Source organism: Megalobrama amblycephala, linkage group LG4 (assembly GCF_018812025.1).
Source record: "Megalobrama amblycephala isolate DHTTF-2021 linkage group LG4, ASM1881202v1, whole genome shotgun sequence".
NCBI classification, from domain to species: domain Eukaryota; kingdom Metazoa; phylum Chordata; class Actinopteri; order Cypriniformes; family Xenocyprididae; genus Megalobrama; species Megalobrama amblycephala.
The window spans coordinates 17,099,412-17,122,828 of NC_063047.1; the positions used below are offsets into that span (position 1 = coordinate 17,099,412).

The following is a 23,417-nucleotide window of genomic DNA, read 5'->3' on the forward strand; positions in this document are numbered from 1 at the left end:
TGAAGCGAAGCCTGCGCCTTAGTAGGATCTGTAAACACGAAGTAAGCGCACCACACACACTCGCACACACGCACACTGGGGATTTCCACCCAAGCGCTTGTTTCCTTCACTTGTTTTGCTTTCGATCTGAAGAGCGAAATCAAACCCATTTGACTTTTCGTTTTGTTATCGAAAGCTACAAATTGTCAAGACTCTTCACAGACTATTTTGCTTTTATTCCTGGAGTGATTTCCACGCGTCGCAGGTAATAAATCTCATTTCCGCATGTATTTATGGGGCTCATATGAATATAAGTGGATGTTTATGCTGTAGGCCACGTAGAGTTGCTGGGGTGGGTGTAAAATCGAAAGTCATGGGGTGTTTGGATCCAATGGGAATCAAGGGATGTTTATTTTCACTTTTGAGTTCACTTGACAACACTAACACACTTATTTGGGGAGGTTGAAGTCAACTGGTTCAGTGTACTGTGAGAATGATCGGGCCACACTGGACGCCACAATGTCATTTCACAGTAAGTACTGTGTAGAGCTAATGGACAACGTGTGTTTTATGATCAGATTATGTTGTTGAGAAGTTTGCATGGACTTGTGGATATTGTTATTGCTGTTGTTGACTTACATGGACATGTAGAGGGTGTAACATGGGCACTGCAATGGAAAGTGTCTGTCATGGACTGGTGCACCAATATCGGCATCCAAATTCTGTCTGATAAGCTGGTAAATATAGCTTGATATTCTCATAATAGCATAACCAAACACTAAAAACTAAAATTAATAGGGGTTCTTTAAGAAGTAGTGTTTTTAAAAAGTAAAATCTCACGCTATCCTTTTATGTTGGCACGAGATGATGGCAAAAGTCTAAAAATGGACAGAAACAAATGTCCACAATTAAATATCCAATACAGGTGGGCTAAAATCACAATGCATATTATGATGCATCCCTACTTGGTTTTGTGTTTTAAAAATGTTGCTTTTCTATTCCTCATAATTCAGTATGCAGTGAAATGCATGTATGTTGTTGGTCTATGTTGTGATTGCCTTTGTTCACTCTCATTTCCCAATGGACCATAAAAGCTCAAAGGTCTAAAGGGATAAACAGATGATTTTAAAACGAGAGTTTTCATTGTGATTAACTATAAACCTTTTTACGAGCTCAAATTGGTTAATCTGTAACTTGTGATTTGCACTTTGTGAAATGAAAACAGATGAAGCAGTTTTGATGTCAGTCATCATCGTGCATGATCGACATTACAGGTTTAGCCACATGCACTCTTTCTTAGATAAACTCTCTCACACGAGCACACTTCGGTTTGAAACTTCACGCCTTCTGTTTGTGTTGACTCATGGACCAGTTGCTTTCAATTCAGGAAAACCAGAAAACAATCATCTCACATTCATTTAGTTTGATGTAATTTTCAGTAAATTGTGATTCACATGGTCTCCCCTGGTGGTTTGTTTTTAGAAAAAGGGTTAAAGTTTGGCATCTTGCTTCCTGGATAGTCATGGAGGAATGTACAACCTGTTGAAGGAGGAAAACTTGCTGTCAAACTTTGACACATTCCAGACCCCTCTCTGTCTCTCTCTTTCTCTAGGCCAGCATGCCGGTAGAGAGAATGCGTATGAGGCCATGGTTGGAAGAGCAGATAAACTCATGTCAAATACCGGGTCTCAAATGGGTCAACAAGGTACTTTAACTGTGCTAGTTTAAAACTTGTCTTTTTACAGTATTGTTTACGCCATGAGCAAGATGCTGTTATTTGTGAAGCTTTTTGTCATTTGCAAGTGACTGCGTCCACATACGCAGGGTGTGTCTTGGCCTGTCATACATTTTGCATGTTCTTTGCCTGCAGGAGAAGAGAATATTCCAGATTCCATGGATGCATGCTGCGCGACACGGCTGGGACGTGGAGAAAGATGCTCCTCTCTTCCGAAACTGGGCCATTCATACAGGTGCAGTCAGCATGAATGCATCATATATGCGTGTAAACATAAACGCACATATACTCATTTTATGAACAAAATATTGTGTTTACTAGGGCTGGGCATTGACAGAAATTTCATATTTTGATTCACAATCTTGTGATTCAATTTCGATATTGATTATTTGGGGCCTATCGGGTACAGTATATAGCAAATTTCCTCACGGAAAAAATCTCTCTCAGCTAATTTATTTTTTTTATTTCGAAAGAGACAGTGTACATTAATCAACATTCAGATAGATGTAAATCTACCCAAGTTAGCCCAAAGGCTAATATAATGCTGTAAACTATACAGGGAACCCCATTTGTTACATCACTATTATTAAAGGTTAAAATTAAAGGTGCAGTAAGCAATTTCTGAGAAAAGCTGTTTGAAAGTTGATTGATCGGACCGAGCATCAAAACACACTTGTAGCCAATCAGCAGTAAGGGGCGTGTCCACTCTGTACTATGTTTCAACATTCCTTCTGATGTTCATGTTTATTTGGTGCTGTAACTAGTAGTAAAGAGATGAGATGAGATGATTGGTTCACGTGATTGATCCTTGCTGCCGCTTAAACTGAGGCACTACAGCGTCTGTTACGCCACATTAAAGAACGGCAAAACAGTGTTTATTATTGTTTGAATTTCGTAATAAAATTGACAGAATTTGTAAGCTGAGACTTTGTTTCACATCAGAAGTAACAACGCACAAAGATTATTGCAATTTATTGGATGAGAGGCTCTACAAAACATTGTTCATTCATCAACTGAAAACAGCATAGGCTGAAAGATTGATTAATGGGATTTAAGAATCAATGTTGGTTCTTCAAAAATGAGAATCGATTAAAATCAAGAAATTGATTTTTTTTTTTTGGCATGTTGCATTGTGGCTGCTTGGGAGTTCTGAATGGTTGCTGGGGTTTCTAGTTGGTTTCTAGGGTGTTCTGAGTGGATGCTAGATTTTCTTGTTGATTGCTTGGATATTCTGGTTTGGTGGTTGTTAGCACTTTACTGTTAGGTTGCTAGTGTGGTTCTTGGTGGTTGCTAGAGTGTTCTGGGTGGTTGCTAGGGGTTAGCTAGATGGTTGGTAGGCCGTTCTGGGTGGTTATTAGTTGGGTGGTGGCTAGGGTATTCTTGGTGGATGCTGTGGTTTTACTAGTTGGTTGATGGGGTGTTCTGGAAGGATGCTAGGGTTTTACAAACTGGTTGATGGGGTGTTCTGGAAGGATGCTAGGGTTTTACTAGTTGGTTGGTGGGGTGTTCTGGAAGGATGCTAGGGTTTTACTAGTTGGTTGGTGGGGTGTTCTGGAAGGATGCTAGGGTTTTACTAGTTGGTTGATGGGGTGTTCTGGAAGGATGCTAGGGTTTTACAAACTGGTTGATGGGGTGTTCTGGAAGGATGCTAGGGTTTTACAAACTGGTTGATGGGGTGTTCTGGAAGGATGCTAGGGTTTTACTAGTTGGTTGATGGGGTGTTCTGGAAGGATGCTAGGGTTTTACTAGTTGGTTGGTGGGGTGTTCTGGAAGGATGCTAGGGTTTTACAAACTGGTTGATGGGGTGTTCTGGAAGGATGCTAGGGTTTTACTAGTTGGTTGGTGGGGTGTTCTGGAAGGATGCTAGGGTTTTACAAACTGGTTGATGGGGTGTTCTGGAAGGATGCTAGGGTTTTACAAACTGGTTGATGGGGTGTTCTGGAAGGATGCTAGGGTTTTACAAACTGGTTGATGGGGTGTTCTGGAAGGATGCTAGGGTTTTACAAACTGGTTGATGGGGTGTTCTGGGAGGATGCTAGGGTTTTACAAACTGGTTGATGGGGTGTTCTGGAAGGATGCTAGGGTTTTACTAGTTGGTTGATGGGGTGTTCTGGAAGGATGCTAGGGTTTTACTAGTTGGTTGGTGGGGTGTTCTGGGAGGATGCTAGGGTTTTACTAGTTGGTTGGTGGGGTGTTCTGGAAGGATGCTAGGGTTTTACTAGTTGGTTGATGGGGTGTTCTGGAAGGATGCTAGGGTTTTACTAGTTGGTTGGTGGGGTGTTCTGGAAGGATGCTAGGGTTTTACTAGTTGGTTGATGGGGTGTTCTGGAAGGATGCTAGGGTTTTACTAGTTGGTTGGTGGGGTGTTCTGGAAGGATGCTAGGGTTTTACTAGTTGGTTGATGGGGTGTTCTGGAAGGATGCTAGGGTTTTACTAGTTGGTTGATGGGGTGTTCTGGAAGGATGCTAGGGTTTTACTAGTTGGTTGGTGGGGTGTTCTGGGAGGATGCTAGGGTTTTACTAGTTGGTTGGTGGGGTGTTCTGGGAGGATGCTAGGGTTTTACTAGTTGGTTGGTGGGGTGTTCTGGAAGGATGCTAGGGTTTTACTAGTTGGTTGATGGGGTGTTCTGGAAGGATGCTAGGGTTTTACTAGTTGGTTGGTGGGGTGTTCTGGAAGGATGCTAGGGTTTTACTAGTTGGTTGGTGGGGTGTTCTGGGAGGATGCTAGGGTTTTACTAGTTGGTTGATGGGGTGTTCTGGGAGGATGCTAGGGTTTTACTAGTTGGTTGATGGGATGTTCTGGGAGGATGCTAGGGTTTTACTAGTTGGTTGGTGGGGTGTTCTGGGAGGATGCTAGGGTTTTACTAGTTGGTTGATGGGGTGTTCTGGGAGGATGCTAGGGTTTTACTAGTTGATAGATAGGATGTTCTGGGAGGATGCTTATTGTCCAAGTCCAAAATGTCCAACACTACATGATATATGTGATATTCTCATTCTTATATATAGTTTGAGATTTTCTGCATTGTTATTTTCATAACTAATGATGGCAATGCAAATCTAAAAAGATGAAGTGATCATGAAATCTCATTCTGTATTATAAGTGTAACTGGTTTTCCACTGCCATTTTTTTTAGGTAAATATCAACCAGGTGACAAACCGGACCCCAAAACATGGAAGGCGAACTTCCGCTGTGCCATGAACTCCCTGCCTGACATAGAGGAGGTGAAAGACAAAAGTATCAAAAAGGGAACAAACGCCTTCAGAGTGTACAAGATGCTGTCAGCGTCTGAGAGGCATTCAAAAAGAGGTCAGTCGATAACACACATCCATACGGTCGCTAGATATGTTTACATGGACACCTATTGTTTCATTCCAATTGATGAATCTGAACGTAGAGCACCAAATAAAGTGATTGGGTTGATGTGCACACTTAAATGTCACAAGCTTCTGATCGGAATTGTTTTTTTGACATGCGCACACTGCACGAAAATCGTTTCCCGCTGTTGGCACATACTAACCTTTCTCCTACATTGCCTCTTTTCTTTGTTTTATAGAACAGACTTAATATTTATCTATTTCGGTTCAGACGACGAGCACATGAACCGTTGTGCCGTGCTGCTAGTATTTATCAAGCAGTAAAAGCGCCCTTTCCCGCACCCTCGTCTGTGGATGAGAGTCCAAAACAAGGACTGGTGGGACGTTGTCCTGCTCCACTTCACAGACGATGAGTGGAAAGAGAATTTCAGAATGACAGGACAATCATTTATGACACTTCATTCAACAACAACAACAGCTCATTCCGTACGTCATTACGCCATTTTTACGTCATTGCACATGCGCGGTACTCTCCAGTTTCGTTTTTTAATCTGTGGTTACATGTAACTTTTCTATTCTGATTGTGCTACTAGTCCAATTACCGTCGGATTATTAGGGTCCATGTAAACGCAGCTACAGAGACGTGCCTTCATTTCATTCTGACATGCCTGGACATGATGATGTGGAGTTTAAAGACTCTGTTAAAAGATTTCTGTGATCAAAGCAGGACCGGTTTGTTTAATCAAATCCAAGAGTGGTATATCACTGAGATTTTGTCAATATTTTGACTGAATTTTAATTTTAATTTTATTTAAAGTTTTAGTATTTTTGATGTGTTTTTGCCATTTCTATTTTTTATTTTAAGAATTATTGTTTCAGTTTAGTTATTTTAGTACAAATTTAAAATAAGAAACTAGCTGACTAAGTTGCAACTAGCAGAAATAAAATAAATTCATGTTTTTTTTATTTTTTATTCATGAGCATTTTAATTTATTTGTTAAAATTTATTTAAAATTATATTAATTTCAAATGACACCTTTTATGGTTTTAGTTTTAGTTAACTGTAATAATTCTGATATGATCCCACTTAAGTAACTGTAACTGATCTGTGTTTAAAAAAATCATGTGGTTAATATGTGAATGAAACATGTTTAGATCATAGTAATACTAGTATAAGTATCAAATTTACTACAATTTATATAGAATTTACTAGTTACTTAAACATCGTATTGTCCCTAAAATGACTTCATTATCATATAATTTAGCAAAGATAATTTGCTATTTTTTGTTTTGATTTTGGGTGAAAAAGGACATAAAATGGTGAAATATTCTTGACCGTTTTCTTGATATTCACTCTTTTCTGAAATTTGTTTGCATGCATTGATCTAGATTTGTGTGTCTGTGTTTCTCAAAGGAAAAAAGAGAGCACTTGAAAAAGAAGAAAAGTTAAAGGTATGGACTCTCACTTTTGGGTGTATATTATTGTATGTGTCGTCAGAACAGCTCTAATGATGAAGGTTATTAGATTCAGCGATACAGATGTGTATGTACTGTGTGTTTGCCGCAGGCGGTGCGACCGTGCCCTGTGCCTTCCAGTTGGGAAAACAGTAATGGCTCTTGTAAAACCCCAGTGACAGTCAAGCGGGAGGAGGATTACTATAGCACAGGTAGGTGAAGTGAATATCCTGCTCCGCCCTGCACACCTGTGCTCCGGTCATGTGAGGTAATTCAGGTGGAACCTGTTCTCAGTACAGCAAGAAAGGAGTTGGGATTTGAAACAGTATCTCTCCGTCACTCATTTTGTTCCTCAGACTAAAGCTAATCTGATATTCACTTTTCTACACAACCAGTTATTGATTTTCTAATATTTAATCAACCAATAAATGACACCATTTTGACCAGTCTCTAAAGAACGGCATTTAACGACACCAATTTGACCAAATTACTTTTTTACTTTTAAACTTTTTACTTAACTGCTATTCAAGTAAGTATTAAAAGTCATGCTTTTAAAGAAACTTAAAATACCTCTGAAACACTTGATGCATATTTTATTTTAGTGTTATTTTTTAAAAATATTGTTGTTATTATTTTAATAATAAAATAATAATAATAATATCAAAATATTTGAAAAAATATTTGATACAAAAATACAAAGAATTCTAATTATTAAGTATAAATACACATCAAAAGTGTTTGGTTTCAGGGTTATTTTAAGTTTCTCTTTAAAAAAATGAATTTTAATAATATAATATAATATAATATAATATAATATAATATAATATAATATAATATAATATAATATAATAAGAAACATAAAACAACCCTGAAACATAATTTGAAATGGCTTGATGTGTATTTTATTTATTATTATTTATAATAATAATTTTTATATATTTATTAAATTTATGTATCAAATGTAATTTTAAATATTATTATTAAAATATATTATTATTACTATTGTAAATAGGTCTGTTATTTATCTGTTATCTCTCAGGGTTATTTATATATCTCTTTAAAAAAAAGCATGACTTGTGGTTTGAGAGAATATGAAAGGGTCCTTGAACACAAAACAGCATTGTGTTCAGTGTTCAGTGCATTTTCCTCAGTCACTTGTTGCAAATACCCAGAATGCTTCAGGCTTCTGTCACAACAGCCTGAGTTGATTTCCTCTCCTGTCCTAGTTCAGATACATTATAAAACACATGCATCACTTCACAGCTGTTTGACTTTCTCTCGCATTTCTCCAAAATCAAACATCTTATAGACTTCTTATGGCACTGAGTTTGACCTGTAGAATAAAAGCAGGATGTTTAATTCTCAGTCGACCAGCCGTGTTTATAGCGCCTACATGTTGTAAACAGTGTCTCACAATGGCGGCGGTTTGCATTATTAAAGAGCTTTTTGATTTGCCTTTAGCATTGAAATTGTGTGAATGGCTGGTGTTAAATGCAGAAAGTTGTCATTGGCAGATTGGGAATTTTTTTGGGCTAATGTCTGGGTCATATTTCACCATTTCTACATGTTTTTACATTTTTTTCATGCCAATTTTCTCTACCAAATTCCCATTTCCATACTATAATTTCATTAATTTTCATTAATGTAAATTGTACTATCCTAGAGTTTTTTTAGTCTTTATTTTAGTTTTGTTTTCATTTTATTAATATTCCAAATTCACTTATATTTTTAGTTTTCATCTTAATTTTAGTTTAATTTTTTGTAATTTCATTATGTGCTTTTGTCATTTTAATAGTTTTTTTTTTAAATATTGCTATTTAAGTTTATTTATATTTCAGTTTTAGTTTTTACTTATTTCCACTTAATAATTTTAGTGCTTAATTTCAGTTAACAGAAATGTTTTTAATAGTTATAGTTTTAGTTAATTAAAATACAAATGACATAAATACATATGCAGTTTATGCAAAATGTTTTTTTTTTTTTTTTGTTTGTTTGTTTTTTCTGGTTATTTTTGGAGGTGAAGTATGACCTGAACATGTTCTTGACAGGCTTTCACAACATTCGTCCTTTTACATTTGGGATGGGATTTGGTCACATGGCACCTATCATTCTGTCATGGACCTGTTTATCCAGATCTCCTTGTTACGGTGTTTGTTTATTCATGTCCACTGTTCTCCTTCAAACTCAGTAACGCACACTATTGAGGTAAAAGGTGAGCTTCGTGTGTCTTTGTTTGTTTTGTAAGTCAACATTGATATGAAGTTTGTGATACACACCGAATTGGCACAGCAAAACGAACAGCAACGTAATTCATTTACAAAAAGCCTTTCGGCCAGTTAATTTGTTTTTAACCTTGTTTCCTCTGCATCATTTCATTACGGAGTCATGGGAAATGGAGTTCAGCTACATGGACCGGAGGGATTGCGTCCTGAGTGAAAAATGACACAGATCTAGCACATGGCCCCTTAAGAAACACGCTCACTTCCCACTTCACTGTTCTCCATATTCACTCTCTCTTCCCTCTTCTCCTTCCTCAGAGGCTGATGGGCGGAGCCCTGCAGACGACCACCTGATCATCAACGATCTGCCTGACGTGTGTCAGACCATCGAGGTGGTGACGGAAAACGAGGAGCAGGCCGTGACCTCCAGCGACCTCTACCCCTTACAGATCTCCCCCGTCTCCTCGTATGGAGGTTGGTTGGACACATATACTCGCATCCCTTTAGTATGGAAGCTTGTTTCTGCCACGGGACATCAAAAAATAAAATAAAAAAGGTAATTGCGACTTTATATCCCACAATTCTGACTTTTATTTCTCAGAATTGAGAGATATAATCTCACAATTCTGACTTTTTTCTCGTAATTCTGAATTTATGTCCCGCAATTCTGACTTTTTCCACAATTGCAAATTATAAAGTCTGAATTGTGAGATGTAATGTTGACATTTTGAGAAATAAAGCCAGAATTGCGAGATAAAACTCACAATTCTGACTTTTTTCTCACAATTGTGAATTTATATCCCACATTTGACTTTTTTTGTAATTGCAAGTCCAAATTGCAAGATATTAACTAGTTTATATCTCACAATTCAAACTTTATAATTAGCAATTGCGAGTTTAAATCTCATAACTTGCAATACTGACTTTTTTCTCGCAATTGCGAGTCCAAATTGTGAGATGTAATGTTGAAATTCTGAGAAAGTAAGTCAGAATTGCAAGATATAAACAAACAATTTGGACGTTTTTTGCGGATTTATATCCCACAATTCTAACTTTTTTCGCAGTTGCAACTGCAAGTTCAAATTGCGAGATATAAAGTAGTTTATATCTCGCAATTGCAAGTTATAAAGTCTGAACTGCAAAATGTAAAGTCACAATTCTGACTATTTTTTGCCACTGCAAGTTATAAAGTGTGAATTGCGAAATATAAACAATTCTGAGGGGAAAAAAGTCATCTCTTAACTTTTTTTCTAGCAATTCAGACTATATCTCACAATTTGGACTTTATATATAACTCGCAATTGCGAGTTTAAATCTCATAACTTGCAGTTCTCGCAATTGTGAATTTTTATCATGCAATTCTGACGATGATAAATGATAAAGTCTGAATTGCGAGATATAAACATTCCAACTTTATTCACAGTTGCAATTGCAAGTCCAAATTGCAAGATATAAAGTAGTTTATATCTGGCAATTTGGACTTTATATCGCAATTTATGGACTTTATATCGCAAATTACGAGATAAAAGGTCTCAATTACCTTTTTTATGTTTTTATTCCATGGCGGAAACAAGCTTCCATACTTCAGCCTTGACTATATTCATATTAATCCAGCATGGCCTTCAGAGCCTTACAACTTTTTGAATTTTGACGGTGTAATTTTGGACATTTCCACACATTGAACTGTGGCACTCATGCAGGAGGTGTGGGTTTGAATTTGGCCTGATCCACGATGAAGCAATCCTGTTCTCCTCACCATTTCCTGAAGTGTATCCACTTTTTAATCAATAGGAATTTCCAAACCTTGTTTGCTTTTCAGTGGCCTGTGGAAACTGATACAGGCGATTAAACTTCATCTTGTGTATAGGGCTGTGCGTTTATTCACATGTGCGTTTCTTTTTCGATTTTAGCTTCCAACGAATATGAAAATATGATAATCGAGATAAAACGATTGTTGTGCACCATTCCGTTCCTTTCACTGTCACTCTTCCTTAAAAGCCCAAATTTAACTTGCAAATCAGTAAAATCATGTAAGGTGACTTTTGTAAAATGGGACATGCTTGATATAAAAAAAAAAAAAAAGAGTTATTTAAGGCACAAAGTGAACTTTGAGCTTCTGGTGCACGCCTAAACGGTCAAACACATGCAATTATTTACGTGAATGAAGTTGGTGGTGTCTTAAGTGAACATAAACAGCTGAGAAAATAGAATGTGTATCAGTGTATTGGATTCGTGCATCTCTTAAAGTGACAGCAGCCTAATAAACCTGCTGCCGTCTGTCATTAAAGTTCATCAAATAACAAAAGACAAAGAGAAAATCATTCACTGCTCTTGACTGAATAACTTTAGTAGCTTTAATAAGTTTAATTCTTACAGTGAAGACTTTGCTGTTTTATTTTACATTTTATTATTCAATTTTTGTTGTAGTCTGTTAGCTGAATACTTGCATAAAAACAAAGCACAGTTTGTTTCATTTGTATCTTTTTAGAAACAGTCTTAAATCAAGTTACATTTACTTGAGTAGCAATATTACATTAGATATTAATTCTTGTTTTGTGAAAAATAAGTAAATAAAATAAAATTAAGTGATTTTATGCTTAAAAGTTAATTTTCTGACTCCATTGGCAAACTCACTTTATTTTGATAGAAAACAAGCCTCAATATCTTAAATCACTGTACTTTTAAATTGTACAAGTACATGTATCTTGATTTAAGCATGTTTAGATATTTGTACTGGAAAACAAGTAGATAAGGCGTTTTAGTAAACAAACGTACTACACTGAAAAAAACAATATTTACTTACTCAGAAAATTCTTGAGAAGCAAAATGACATAATATATATAGTCTTGTTTATCAGAATGAAGTGAGTTTTGACAAAATATCTGCAAATGAGGTCAGAAAAATAATATTGTTTAAATTTGAACCTCATTGGCGACATTTTTTCTTGTTTGAAACATCATTTACTGTACATCACTTCAAGTCATTTTGTTTCTCAAGTAAATGTATCTTGATTTGTGTTTAGATATTTGTACTAAGTATTTTTTGCAGTGTAACTGCTCTCCGTATTTGAGAAAAAGGTGTTCATTTTATATCAGATTGCAAAATGTACTCTTAAAGCATTTGACTTCCATCTTGAATCATGGTTTGAGGGGTTGAGATGTGTGCTGGCTGTGTGTGTTGGCCGTGTTGTTCAATGTCCATTAGAGATCAGCCCCTCCTCTCAAGGACACGCCGTCTGTGTCAATCCAGCCGTACCTCTGTACTGTAAGAGTTAATATGTAACGCTGAGGTGAGAACACATTCACTCTCTCACCTGCATGTGCTCGTCACTCATTATGTGATAAGGTTTGACCCACTTCATGCTATAATGGACGAGATTTGCAAGTGAATTCACTTCGATAGCTAGATTTTACATTTTGTGAGTCACATTTGCTCGTGCAAAACCGCAGCTGCGTTTAGCATCATTTATGTACTATTATGGTGTTTATTAATATTTAGAATTTTATTTTTATATTATCAGTTTTAATTTAAGTAGACGTTTAGTGATTTAGTGTCATTTTTGTTAGTTTTAATTTATTTTTAGTTATGTTAGTACACAAAAATTAAGCCTTTTTTAAGATTTACGCAATTTAATTAGTAGTAAAATTCTATTAAATTGAAGTTTTAATTAATCCTTATGTATTTTATTTGAATACTATTAATTAAATTGCGTAAAACTTTTAAAAAAGTTCAACTTTAACTTTATTTTAGTTTAAGATAATTGTTTTATTTTTGTTTTCAAATTTCCAAGGCAACATTTCTATTTTTCATTGAAGTGTTTTAAGTTTACATTTTTCATCTAATATTTATATTTTATTTCAGCTTTATTTCAGTTTCTAGAATTTTAATAGTTTTGGTTTTCGTTAACACCGGCGATGATGTTGTCATGCGGTTGTTGTGTTGTTATTTGGTTTTAAATGCGTTGCTATGCAGTTGCTAGGGTATTTTGGCAGGATTCCATGACATCATTCTTTATTGCAACTCTATGGGATTTTTTTCGTCCATTTTATTGACAAAAATCATGTCTAATTGAATATATTTAAAACTTTAATGTTAGGTGCGATTACTCACGATTAGGGAAAAATGTGCGATTAATTACTTAATTTTTTTAATGGAAGTTGTGCTGGTCTTTTCTTCTCTATTGTGACGTATATATCCAAGTGAAATGCTTCTGGAACAAGAACAAATGTAGGGCGGGGCTTGATTTTGTCTGTGGGGAATTGATTGGATGGTTGTGGTTTGCTATTGGTGGATCTCACGTGAGTGACAGGTTGCCCCGCCCTCATCATCAGAGAAGAGAAGAGGGAGGGGAAGTTATTCTGATTCAAGATTAGTTTTTTGAATTTTTAAAAAAATAATGTGCACAGATAAAGAACTTTTATAAAAACCTCAATAAAAAAAAAATTTGTCAATGTTGATTTGATGGTGACTTTAATACTCTGGGTTTATTCCAATTCCTAACTGTAAATATGCCTAATAGTTATGCCTATATCTTATCAAACTGTTTCCAACTATGGCTTTTCTGATAAGAAGCCTTCCAGCTCGCTGCTAAAGCATGAAGTGATCCAAAACCACAACACTACAAGATCCAAGCTCACAATTACAGCATTTCCTTCTACGAGTGTTGCTGTTTTATCCTCTTCCCTATGGGAGCTAGTTAGGAATGCAAAGACTTCCTAGAGTAGTTGAAAAATAATTTATTGTGTCCTTTATGTGCAGTTTTGTCTGCTTCGTGCTGAACATGAGATGAACTCTGAGCATTGTTGGAACTGTGGGGCTTGGCTTATGAGAAATTACTTTATCAGCGTGAAATTTACCGTACAGTACCACTTGTCAATGTGTTTGCACACGGACGGGAATGTTGACTCATGTCCTGTTGTTCCGTGTTTTCCAATCAACAATCTTTTTTTTTCCTCAGATGTGCCTGGGGCTGAAAGTGTGTGGTTTTTATGGCATGAAACATCTTGCTCAAGTGTTGAGATATTCATGGCAAACACAATGCCAGGCAAACAAAAAGCAAACTTTCTCCTGGTATTTATGATTTATGTTGCCCGGTATCTCCACAGCCCTCGGTGTGGAATTAAAAGAGGCCATTTTATGCACTTTTACAAAATCTTGATGTAGTTTTTGTGCTCTACTAGAACAGGTTTTCCTGCTTGAATGTTGATTATTTTCCTCATATTCTCCATTGTTCAGCTCCTCTCTTCCCAGACTGTCAGTAACGCTCTGTTTAGTTCCTGTCTCTATGAAGCCCCTCCTTCTGAAAAGCACAATGTGCTCTGATTGGTCATTAGGGAAATGTCCCGCCCCTTACCATAACCTCCAGTTTCAACACACTACTAACTAACTCAACCAGGCCCCGCCCCTTTATTCTGCATTTGAATTATTTAAATGAGGAATATTGTGACATGTTTGTTCCAGTAAGAAAACTCAAGACAATGGAAGTGTTGCTCAATGAGCAACATTACACACTAAAGAAAGATAAAGGTGAAAAAAGCATGACAGGTCCTCTTTAAACTATATTTCCTCATCTGAAATAATGACTAACCCTGAGGATACTGTATCTCTCAGTCAGTAATCGGTTTAATCAGTTAAAACTTTCAAAGGGTTAAATATCCAATCTGTACAAGCAGTTGAGAATTTTTTGATCCCATGCTTTGTTTCATCCACCCATACACAATAACCTGTCTGTCAGGAAATCCCAGATGAATCAGTCTGACCGCTTTTCTTTCTCTCCGTCTTCCAGCAGAGAGCGATACAGACAGCGCCAGTGAGGAAGACTCCAAAGAGGTATGTGCAAAACCCATCCAAACTATTTCCCTTTGCGGAGCTGAACAGGTTTAGACACAGAATAGACTGATAGTGTGAGTGTGATAGTGCTTTTAATGGGTGTGGACAAGCAATTCCCAGAATTCTTTTGTGTACATGTTTGTTTGTTTATTGCAAAGTCTTCAGGGGAGTGAAAAACTGAATTGTGGCACTAAAGGCCAAAAAACATACTCTAAGACAGCATTAACACACGCCAACACGCCAAATGTGGGGGATTTCAGCAGTCACTCCTACTAGCCACTTTGGCGGGTTAAATTTTACTTTATATTATATATATAGCCTAAATATACATTTCTTTCAATTGCAGCCTTTTAAAAAGTCATCTGAAATGATAAACCGAGCATATCAATTTTCAATAGATATTGATACTGAAATATCTGAAAAGCTTCCATTACTCATTTTCCGCAGAATAGACACATGATACCAGCTGCTCTTTATCTCTCGCTCATCTCTCTGACAGCGAGTTACACACAAACCGCCTCGTTTCATTTGCTCCAGATGAACATTGTTGGTGTAACAGGGCTTGAATTTCGGCGTGGGATTGCACATATTGCGCATAATTTTACTCATTCCCACAGATTTTGTGTTCACACTTAAAGTGCGCCACATAAAGCTGTCTCTCAGTACTAAATTGAGTTCTTTTATCGCTGCTTATTGCACTTAAACAGTCAAATACACACAAAATAATGTCAAAATGCCGGTCTTGGTGAGTATTCATGTAAACACAGTCAGTTATGTTTGAAGTGAACGTAAAAAGTTGATAAAGAAAACGCATGTGTATCAGTATAATGGATCCGCGCATCAGCTCTTAAAGTGACAGCAGCCTAATAAACCTGCTGACAAATTATGAGATGATGTAATAAATATCTGTATGGCAGTTTTTCCCCATGGAATCAATGTCAAAATTGTGGCCAGAGAAAATGCTGAGTGGCTAGTGACTTTGGAAAACCACTAACCACAGTTCATGTCAAGCCCTGTATGACAGTATGCAAATCTTGATTTTATTTCACACAGTGTGTAAATTTACTTAAGTCTGCATGAAATGGAAATTGCTCTTATCTTTTCTTCCCTATTGTGGTGTATATTGAGTGAAACGACTTCTGGAGCAGGAACATATGTAGGGCGGGGCTTGATTTTGTCTGTGGGGAATTGATTGAATGGTTGTGGTTTGCTATTGGTGGATCTCATGTGAGTGACAGGTTGCTCCACCCTCATTATCAGAAAAGAGAAGAGATGTTGCTGCAAGAGTGAGAAGATACTCTGATTCAAGATTACAAGGAACATAAATTTTTTAAAAATATGCATAGATAAATCACGCCATTATTCAAAAAAAAAAAAAAAAAAAAAAAGCGTAACATAAGTGCTTGTTGCTTTCTCAGCATTGCCACAATTAATAGGCACTATCAAGTAAACTTAATGCCGTCTTTCAGTTCAACTACTGTAAATGCAAGAGTTTGAGAAGAATCTTGCTGAGAAAGTTAGTGTTTACATGTTCAGTGTGATAGCTCTATCGCCCTCTTGTACTGAAGTATGCATGTTAATATACAGCACCACATGCCAAAAATGAGCTTTTGCATATGTGCATAGAGTATGTTTCTGGCCTAACATGGATGAAGAGCACTGATCCAGAGTCTGTGAAAGGGTTTTTTTGTGGCCTTGGAATTATGCAGAGCAAGTTTTCGCAGGCTGTTTTCTCAGTCTGCAACTCCGGGGGTTAAATTTGTCAAGCGCTGTCGGTGCTTGTTCAAGTGTTTGCTCAGGCTATTCCAGTATAGTAAGATTACTGGAATTTGTCAGATAGTCTAACAAATCAAGTTCGCTTTGGCTTCTTGTGCGATCAGTCCTGGCCTGTGATGCTCTCTGAGCGATGTCACAGCTGTTTTTGAGTAAACTAGTCTTGGGGGTCATTTCCTGAGTGTACTGTTTTGTAATTAGTCTTGTACAAGCTTGCCAGATCTATATAAATCAACTCTACCTTACTATATAAATCTGTTTTGGTGCTCACAAACAAACAAGCATTTTAACCTTAACCTTTTCTGATGCAGAAAAACCTGTTATATTTTGCAAAACAATTCATTGTAAAAGTGCATTTTAAGGCTAATCTATAATAATATGCGTAACATACTTTATTAATGTATTTACAAACTTTGCAATGTTTTGCATTGCGAATGCATAAAAAAAAAATCATTAATTATGCGCAGTCATATACAGTAGTGGGCAACAGCGAGGGGATATTTGTTTACAAGTTTGATTAATCCATTTAAATAAGACTGAAAATATTTTATATTTTTTAAATATGAGGGAAGAACAAAACATTAAACTTGGTTAAGGTATTTATCTGACAAAATTATTAGGCAAAAAAGGCTTTATTTTACTATGCAAAACAGAAAAGCATTAATTTGACTACAACATAATCAGTTATATTTTAATATTTTGTTGGTTCTTTCATGTTTTTGCATGTGTTCATAATTTCCCCGTACAACAGCCTGGCTAAAAATTATGTCCCGCACAATTTAGCATGTTTCATTGCATCATTATCACAACTAAAACAATCGACTCCAAGCACAGCTGAGCAATATGCTTACAAAATCTTTAATAATATTTGAATAAATGGTGAAGATGTCAATTTTCCTTGGCCGGACATCACTTTTGCCCTGTACTTGTGCATTTGAATTTGACCTAATTCCTTTTAACATTTTTTGCTACTTGCAAACTCAAATAAAGATGCAAATAAGGAAAGGGATGTGATTATTGCATTTAATTGGACAAGATGAGTCATCAATACTTTGGTCTGTTTTTAAATCCATACAGTAGATCTGCTAAAAGATTTTTTGAGTAGATTATAGATGTGATCAAAGCTACAGACATGGACTAAAAGCCACAAAAAAAAAAGAAAAAAAAAAAAAAAATTTTTTTTAAAGGTCTTGTGATTTAATGTTTCATGCCTGAAAGATTGTGGCTTTTCCTAGTTCCTGTTTGCAAGCGCACAGTATCTGTCCACACATGCAAGTTCCAGTGTGCATATGGGTAAATGTTACATGTTAGATACGCTCAACCCCCTGTTTTCGGTTCCTGTACCTCAGAATTCTGATGCAAAACAAGACGGGAGGGGAAAAAAAGAGAAAGAGCAAAAAGTGACGTGAGGTTTCTCGCTGATTCCGGCAAACGTCCCGCAGCTTGTTAGAAAACTTTTGAAACGGAAAGATAGAATCTCTGATTCACTCGTCGTAGCCGTAGAGGACCATCAGCAGCTTTCACAGGCTGATTAAAATGTCATTTAGGCTCTGAGCGAGGGGAATTTTGCTTCACCTGCAAAAGCACAAACTTCACAGCAGGATAAAACAGCCACAAAACTGTGTCATTTGGACACATATGACTGAAATGTTTCTCATGATCGTACAAATCTTTAAATTCAATTTTACCTTTTTAGTTTATTAGGTATCTAACAAAAGCAAATAAATATTTAGAAATTGATAAAAGTAAAGAGAGAAAAAAAAACTACTTAAGTTACTGATATTTACTGTATTGTCACATATTATATTGTCACATATAAAGAATTAAATTACTAAAGTTATCCAACCGAGGGCAGAAAGTGTTTCTTTTAATATTGTTTTTTGATTAATTTAAAAAAAAAAAATGCTTCTGTAGCATTATACACTACCGTTCAAAAGTTTGGGGTCAGTGAGAATTTTTATTTTATTTTTTTTGAAAAGAAATTAAAGAAATGAATACTTTTATTCAGCAAGGATGCATTAAATCAATCAAAAGTGGCAGTAAAGACATTTATAATGTTACAAAAGATTAGATTTCAGATAAACACTGTTCTTTTGAACTTTCTATTCATCAAATAATCCTGAAAAAAAATATTGTACACAAATACTTTGTACAATTGTAAACAATAAATGTTTCTTGAGCAGCAGATCAGCATATTAGAATGATTTCTGAAGGATCATGTGACACTGAAGACTGGAGTAATGATGCTGAAAATTCAGCTTTGATCACAGGAATAATATTTGATCATAGGAATAATATAAGTAATTTTAAATTGTAATAATATTTCACAATATTACTGTTTTTACTGTATTTGTAATTAAGTAAATGCACCCTTGGTGAGCAGACGAAACTTCTTTTAAAAACATTAAAAATCTTACTGATCCCAAACTTGAGCGGTAGTGTGTGTATATATATATATTCATGAATATATACATATGTAATCTATCTAAATCTAATTTATTTATTTATATAGTATATATTATGTCAATTTCAATTTATTGTATTATTTGTTCTTGTTTTATATTTTTATATTTATATATATATTATATATATATATATATATATACACACACACACACACACACACACACACAATTATATTTAACAAATAACCAAATAAGAGTTGTTATTATTAATACCTCAACTTTTTTTGGTTCATTTGTTCGTTCAGGTCATGTTCACATAATGTCTAACGTAATGTTTGACTTTACATGGAGGACTTTTAAGCTGTACTTGAAGATCTTTTGTCCCCAATTTTCATCTTTTAGTTTTTGTGATAAATTCACCCTCACGTGGCGTCAGGAAGCCAGCAGATCCTGCAGTCTGATGATAGCCGGTCTGTCGTCATAATTCTGTCAGTAAAAACAATAGCAGCTATAAATAATCTTTGAAGTGCTGTTAGACAGACTGCTTTATGTGCCAGCCATCAGTCTGAACATGAAGCGAATGTCTTACAGGCAGTTTCTAGAGAGAACAATCAAAGGCGCGAAGTTGCGTGTCGGAGAGGAAATGCAACTGATGGTGGTGAGCAGAGCGCTAGTGTGTGCGGCATTATCATCATCTGAACAGAAGGAAGTGTGTGTGTTTTTATGACATGGCCTCAGGTTGTAATTCATGAAAATATACTGATATTTCCTGGTTAGAATATTGACAGATTGTAGGTGTAAAACTGTGTTCTTGATCAAGATACTGAACCTCGGGTTTCTCTTGAGCAAGTATTACCAAACTTTTGTCAGTCGAACCCTGACAAAAATATATTTACTTGACATCTCCCTTGATATTTTAAGTAGTAATTTAAATGATTTCGCAACACATTTGCATGTTGAAAATTCTCAGATGCCAGTTAATGGTCATGTGACATTTGGGCTGGGCGATAAAAGATATCTTATCGAGATCACGATCAAATTTACATTGATAACGATGATAAGCTCTGGACATTTTTACTCAATATGATTCATTTCGCAGCCTATCACACCGGAGAAATGAACTCGACAACAGCCAGTCATTGCATGTCGCTAATAAGTGATTTCAGGAACACTTTTTATGAAGACCGTGCTTATAATGAATTATAGCCCCATTTATACTTTAAATAAACTCATTAAGACCTACACTGCATTATAAGAACAGTTACAGTTGCATTTATATTATTTTTAAATGTATTTATAAGCCATGCATTTGCTTTTTTAATGCACATCTTCATAATCCATTATACTTTGATTTATAAATGATCAAGTACAAAATAGTTCAGAGACACTTGTTTGCTGTACCAATTATGTCTTTAATGGCTAAAGTTTGGATTAGAGGTCATGAATGGTTAATTATACATGATTTCTTTGGAAAATTGCATTCTGTGTTTTCACTTTACTTAAAGCCATCAATGATGCATTTATAGAGATTAGTATTATTATGAGTATTTATAAGAACACAACACGGCTATTAATAAGAAAATATTCACTTATTTGACAGAAATAAATCTGAATTACTACAAAGTCCTTGTAACTATAATATAATAACATTATTGCAATGCAGCTTGCATCTTTTTAAGTACATTCATGGAACCATACGACTGACTAATTAATACTTACAAATCAATGTATAATGAATTATGAACATGCACATTGAAAAAGCAAATGCATGACTTATAAGTAATTATAAAAATAATATAAATGTAACTATAACAATTACACACTGAAACTAAGATCTTCACGACAAACTGCCAAAATAAAAGTTCGCTTTAACTTCAAGATATTATGATAGAAATATATCACTACTGTATGCTAAAATGTACATTTTAAAAGCTTGATTAAATTGTTAAAGTTTATATAAATTTGTATTAAATCATAAAACACAGATTCCTAAAAACAAAAACAAAAAACAAACAGAATTTTAGGGAAATTAGGGAAGTTACATATTTACATTCATCCTTAAGGTCTAACAAATATATGGAAGGCATTTCCTTCCCCATTAATGGCAAATGAATGTTGTAATAAATATCAATATCGTACGATATGGAAAAGATATTGTATTTATCATTATCAGCCAGTCCTACATGACATGTAAACAGATAAAATATTTCATCTTGTTTTAGTAAGTAGTGTTTTTGTTTTCATTTTTAAATTATTTATACATTTAAAAAATATTTAATCTTTTTTTTTTAGTAATTGTTTTTGTTTTTATTTTTAAATTATTTATATATTTTAAAAAGTGAGTTTAGAGAAAAACTGTGTAAAGACAAATAAAATAATACAAGTAAAATAAAAATAAACACATAACTAAAAACATTCAATTATAATAAATAAATATTTAAAAATATATTTAAATATTTATTTAAATAAATAAGAATGGCCATAAAATATATAACTAGAATGGCCATAAATTATATAAAACTACATTTTGATTAAAATAATAAATACAAATTGATTTTTTTTAAATAATTATATTTAAATAAATGTAAATAAATAATCAAATGAATAATGTAACGTAATAGAAACTAAATAATCTTCCAAATAATATTATCATATGATATGGAAAAGATATAATATAGAAAAGAAAAGATAAAATATTTCATTTGTTTTAGTAAGTGTTTTTGTTTTTATTTTTAAATTATTTATATATTTGATAAAAAATTGAGTTTAGAAAAAAACTGTGTAAAAACAAATAAAATAATACAAGTAAAATAAAAATAAACACATAACTAAAAACATTTGATTATAATAAATAAATATTTAAATATTTATTTAAATAAATAAGAATGGCCAAAATAAATAATTATAAAATATGAAACTAAATTTTGATTAAAATAATAAATACAAATTGATTTTATTAAATAATTATATTTAAATAAATGTAAATAAATAATAAAAGGAATAATGTAACATAATAGAAACTAAATAATCTTCCAAATAATATTATCATATGATATGGAAAAGATATGATATAATATAGAAAAGAAAAGTTAATTTTTTTTTGTTTTTTTTAGTAAGTGTTTTTGTTTTTATTTTTAAATTATTTATATATTTTATTAAAAAAAGTGAGTTTAGAAAAAAACAAATAAAAACAAAATAAAATGTGTAAAACACATAAAAACAAATTGTGTAAAAACAAATAAAATAATACAAGTAAAATAAAAAATAAACACATAACTACATTTGATTATAATAAAAAATTTTTTTTATTTATTTAAATAAATAAGAATGGCCAAAATAAATAATTATAAAATATGAAACTAAATTTTGATTTAAAAATTTATTAAATAATTATATTTAAATAAATAATAAAAGGAATAATGTAACGTAATAGAAACTAAATAATCTTTCAAATAATATTTCATTCATATTTATAATATACATTTTTCACAGTATTATTTTGGTCTTTCTACATGAAAATCCTATTTGGAGGTCATCTAAAAGATTGAAACCCCCTGTGCTACATGACAAATTAGTATTTCATATTAGTATTTTCTGTTTCTTCATGTGATAATCACTGACGTGTCTCTGTTTTGTCCCGCAGCGTATTCAGGCCGCACTATTTGGAGCCGAAGACAAGAAGATGCGGATGCCCCTGCCCGGCATGTCCTCTTTCATTTCCCCCGACAAGCCCAACTTCAAGATAACCACTGTCCGAGACTCCACCCCCTTCACCGGTGGGACTTCCTGGAACATCCTAAACGCCCCTTTCCCCTCGTCCCCCCTCACCCCGGGACCCTTGGTTCAGCCGCCGGTCCACGAGAACCGCGCCAGCGTCATCATGAAAACCTCAGACGTGTCCAAATCCTCCGTCAAGAGCTGCTGATGATGACACCTGCACCCCGTCCAGGTGTGGAGACGTGGAGAACACTATCATCGCCTTTGATAAAGGACCTACGAGCTCACGGGACAGACATGGACCATCCCAGGGGAGGCCAACCCGATCCTCCCAGACAGGAAGTGACCTGTGAGCTTGAATTCAGGGAGATTTTGAGCGCAGCGACGTTTGTCCGTAAGTGATCCGCAAGCCATTCTGAATGTGTATATAGGAGGGATCGTTGCCTAATTGCCTTTAGTCGCCCGAGCACCTTATGGATGAGCGCCGGCTGCAGTAATCAGTGACTTTTGTAGCTCGCAATCAAGGATAGACGTTTTACGAGCCTGCTCCAGAAAAAGTGTATGCAGCATAATCTTAACTTATCTTAAGACCTTCAGTGTGAGCGAATATATTTTTATACCTTTATGCAATGGATAGTACTTGGCATTTTACATTATAGGCCCTGTGATGTAAGAAATCCTGTGTGAATTTGTGTTTAATTTGTGGTTTTTATGACAAAGCACTTGTTTTTATGATTTTATCTTCTTTTTTTTTTAAGAAAAGAAAAATGTAACCTTTTAAATAACGTGTCTCTTTCTACTGTATGTGAACGTAAAGATGTATATGTCCTGCTTGTCTTTGTGTCTACGGCTGTGTATTCAAGTCCCAGATAATGTGTGTGATCTTTATACACATCAAAGGGCTTCTGTAATGATTTCCTCAAGATTCTGGTGTATAAAAATCATGTGATCATAAGAATAAATGACAGACTACAGTGCTTGGTTCTGATTT

General features: G+C 34.7%; 1 protein-coding gene across 3 annotated transcripts; it reads left to right on the plus strand.

Moving 5' to 3' along the window:
* The first annotated feature begins 37 nt into the window (after positions 1–37).
* Positions 38–23,400, plus strand: irf2 (interferon regulatory factor 2). 3 transcript variants are annotated; one of them, XM_048187990.1, is made up of 9 exons: positions 38–244; positions 1,592–1,684; positions 1,850–1,949; positions 4,847–5,020; positions 6,443–6,480; positions 6,596–6,695; positions 9,021–9,176; positions 14,488–14,531; positions 22,353–23,400. In XM_048187990.1, exons 2-9 carry the CDS (start codon positions 1,598–1,600, stop codon positions 22,632–22,634), a joined length of 981 nt encoding a protein of 326 aa, XP_048043947.1. In that variant the 5' UTR covers positions 38–244; positions 1,592–1,597; the 3' UTR covers positions 22,635–23,400. The 3 variants fall into 3 exon arrangements, with proteins under 3 accessions (XP_048043947.1, XP_048043946.1, XP_048043945.1); XM_048187989.1 differs by lacking the exon at positions 38–244 and adding an exon at positions 306–511 and having other exon boundaries at positions 14,491–14,531; XM_048187988.1 differs by lacking the exon at positions 38–244 and adding an exon at positions 311–511.
* The last annotated feature ends 17 nt before the right edge of the window (positions 23,401–23,417 follow it).